The sequence below is a fragment of the Nematolebias whitei genome, chromosome 3 (assembly GCF_014905685.2).
Source record: "Nematolebias whitei isolate Nwh7 chromosome 3, NemWhi1, whole genome shotgun sequence".
In the NCBI taxonomy this organism is placed as follows: domain Eukaryota; kingdom Metazoa; phylum Chordata; class Actinopteri; order Cyprinodontiformes; family Rivulidae; genus Nematolebias; species Nematolebias whitei.
Window position 1 is genome coordinate 34,015,845 of NC_056500.1, and position 3,508 is coordinate 34,019,352.

Sequence of the window (3,508 nt, forward strand, 5' to 3'; positions counted from 1 at the left end):
CTAGGTCACTTGCCTTGGCAGGGCGCTCATCTCTTGGAGGATTTTTGACGAGTGGGTGGTTGTTTGAGAGACGTGCTCTACTGTTGTGCCGGCAATTGTTGACTTGGGGTGGATGATGGGCGAGGGAAGCGGAGCACTATTTCAATAGCTTTTTAGCTAACGTCTGTATGGCACGCCGCTAACTAAGTGCTACGTCAGTGCTGGCAGTTGTCAATGGGGTGGGGGGGGGATTGTGGGTGAGGGACAGTTCGGTAGGTGGGGTGCTCTGTTCTGTTATTATTATTATTAGTAGTAGTAGTAGTAGTAGTAGTAGTAATAGTAATTATTAGATTGCATTAGTAATGTTTAGCATATATATATATATATATATAAAGATCTTTTAGCATATTGTGTAGCATTTGTTTATCGTATGTCTTGTGTAAATCTTATATACTGTTTATTTTTATACTTTATATTTTTGCTATTGTTGGGTGTAGTCTAAGGGAGAGTCCAACTACTCTGCAGAAGAAACTAATTTCAACCGCTTGTATCCACAATCTCATTCTTTCAGTCACTACCCAGAGTTTGTGACCATAGACGTAGACCGACTGGTAAACAGAGAGCTTTGCCTTACAGCTCAGCTCCTTCTTCACCACAACAGACCGGCACGGGGTCCGCAATACTGCAGACGTTGCACCAATCCATCTGTCATTCTCATTCTCCATTCTTCCCTCACTCATGAACAAAACCCCGAGATACTTGAACTCCTCCATTTGAGGCAGAACCTCACCCTCAACCTGAAGAGAGCAATCCACCCTTTTCCGACTGATATGACATATACGTGTGTGTGTGTGTGTGTGTGTGTGTGTGTTTGCATGTGTGTGTGTATCGATAATTTCCACAGCTTGTTGTTCAGTGTGGTGGATCTGCAAACTATTCCACTCCATCCATCACTGCATCCTGTTCAGAGTCTCAGCGACTTCTCTAATCCCATTATAGGTCTGATGTTGTAGCTCAAACAGGGAGGAAATGGCTGCAGTGTTGAAAGCACCCCTGGATCGTGTTTCATTATGGATTTCCTGATGCCATAAACACATCAACCGTCTTAATGTTTTCCCATCAGGCCGTGGTACATTCATTTACCCTGTCCAGCACACTCGCAGCAGGCGAGCGCTGCCGTCTCCTCATGTGTTTGCCTCCTGTTGTCGTCACTCGTGCAGAAATTCAATTACAGCTGAACATGTTTTCTTCTGTCTGCTCTCAGGTGGCTTGGTGATGGGTACAGGCATCGAGTCCTCTTCCCACATTTACGGGCTGTTTCAGCACATCTGTGTGTCATACGAGCTGGTTCTGGCTGATGGCAGTTTAGTGCGCTGCACAGAGGTAAGTACTGAGTGTGTGTTTGTGGATTGTTTAAGTCCTTAGGTCAGTAAAAAGTGCTTTAGTATGACATCTTAATTACTTTGTGATCATAAAACCCAAGGTTTTATGATCACAAAGTAATTGTTGTTTTTTTTTAAGCTGTCCTTCAAAATCAGTTTTACGTTACTGTGTGATTACTGAGTCACCATTTGCACTTTTGTTTTCCTGTTTACATTTTCATTTGTGTTTTTATTGCAATCAGTCTACGTGCAGTAATGTACCTATTTTCTGTGCTTTTAAAAATATTTAACTGAATTTACTATAAAATTCTTCATAGAAATACTTTGAGCTCTCTTCAGTTCCTTCAAAAACTTTTTCTTTGAAATCTACTTCAGCATACTCGCTCTGTTTTTAGCTTCTGATTCCGCATTTAGCTTTTAGCTACTGTTCTGCCACTTGCAGCTTTTAGCTGTGCTTTTGCTGCTCTTAGCAAAAAGCCACATATCTTTTTGGTACCATTCTGCTGCTGTTTTATGTCTAAAGTTTGCAGTTTGCAGGTTTGATGGAGGCTTTTTAGAAAAATTTTAAACATCCTCGGAATAAAGACTTATACAAGTCAGTTCCAAAAGTAAGTCCATTTTAGCCCAAAAGTCATTTCATGGCAACCTCTAACTCAAGTTCTTGAGACCTCATGATATTGACCATTCATTTTTTTTCTGAAGTAATTTAGTTAATCTTCTCACTTGTTCTGCGACAACTTCCAGATTATGTCAGTAAAGATGTGATTTGTTGGCATCCTACATTTAATTTAGTGTTTCTGTTTGTAGTTGTATGGAGCTAATCTCTTAATCTGACAGTCTATATCTTCTTGCTGTCTGAACAAGGCATTAGAGGAGCTTTTGAGACACATCCTTGTGTTACAGAGTGGTTTGTGACATGAGCCTGCTGTATTAAAGTCATAACACGGAGGTCGGGGAGTGAGTCCGTGTTGTGAGGTTTGACAGTCAGACAGGAAGTGGTCTAACATTAGAACTGCAGAATACCTGGTCTATATGCAGTTTATTGTTGTTCAAACAGGAGGAGAACTCGGATCTGTTCCATGCCGTCCCGTGGTCCTGTGGGACTCTGGGCTTCTTGGTCGCAGCCGAGATCAAAATAGTCCCAGCTAAACAGTGGGTGAAGCTGCGCTACGAGCCTGTCAGAGGACTGGAGAATATCTGTCAGCGCTTCGCAGAGGCATCAGAGAACAAGGAGAACACGTTTGTTGAAGGTATCCAGTTTAGCCTGGATTCTGCTGTCATCATGACAGGAACCATGACGGACCACGCAGAGCCCCACAAGGTAACTGAGTGCCTGCAGAGCGCTTATCACATCTTCTTGTTTTTTATGTCTCATCTTACTCTGTTTCTCTTGAACATCAGATTAACAGAATTGGCCTGCACTTCAAACCCTGGTTCTTCAAACACGTGGAGAGCCACCTAACAGGAGACTGTGTTGGAGTGGAATACATCCCTCTGAGGCAGTACTATCACCGACACACACGCAGCATCTTCTGGGAGCTGCAGGTACTGCGAAACACAAATACACATCTACCACCAACTAATCATCTAAGGGCTTGATTTACTAAAATCCCAAATAGTGGCGCTAAATTGTGTGTTCACGTTAACAGATTGTGCACACTGTTTGTGGCTGAATTACACATGACTTACTAAGATTTCAGGCGTAATTGGCAACAGGTGTAAAAGTGGTGGAGATGAGGGGTTTGCCCACTACTGGTTATCAACATGGAAAGTTTGGGCGAGCAGCTCAAGCATAAAATGTACTTTGAAGTGATGGAAGTGGAGGTGTTGGTGGAAGAGGCAAGTAAACATATTACTGAGCTGCAGAAGATAAATCTGAATATAACCAAAAGAAACACGAGGTGGGAGACGATCTGTGAGGAAGTCAATGCTGTGGGTATAACAAGAAGAACACCAGGTGATGTTAAAAGATGGCAAGGTATTTGAAGAAGAAGAAAGGAAACAATGGCTCATAATTAAACTTCAGCAACGTCGTCGTGCGCTGACATGACCCAGATACAAGGAAATGTAGAACTGAAAGGAATTTTGTCAGAGTTGATACGGCATGACTCCGCCTGTGATGCGGCATGACTCCGCCTGTGATGCGG

The 3,508-nt window shown here is 42.7% G+C and overlaps 1 protein-coding gene across 1 annotated transcript in view; it reads left to right on the plus strand.

Annotated features, from left to right (window-relative positions):
* dhcr24 (24-dehydrocholesterol reductase) overlaps positions 1 to 3,508 on the plus strand; it is a 20,020-nt gene that overhangs the window by 8,432 nt on the left and 8,080 nt on the right. The window contains exons 2-4 of the mRNA XM_037674306.1: positions 1,244 to 1,362; positions 2,419 to 2,682; positions 2,763 to 2,906. Coding sequence (XP_037530234.1) covers positions 1,244 to 1,362; positions 2,419 to 2,682; positions 2,763 to 2,906 — 527 coding nt within the window. The remainder of the gene's footprint in view (positions 1 to 1,243; positions 1,363 to 2,418; positions 2,683 to 2,762; positions 2,907 to 3,508) is intronic.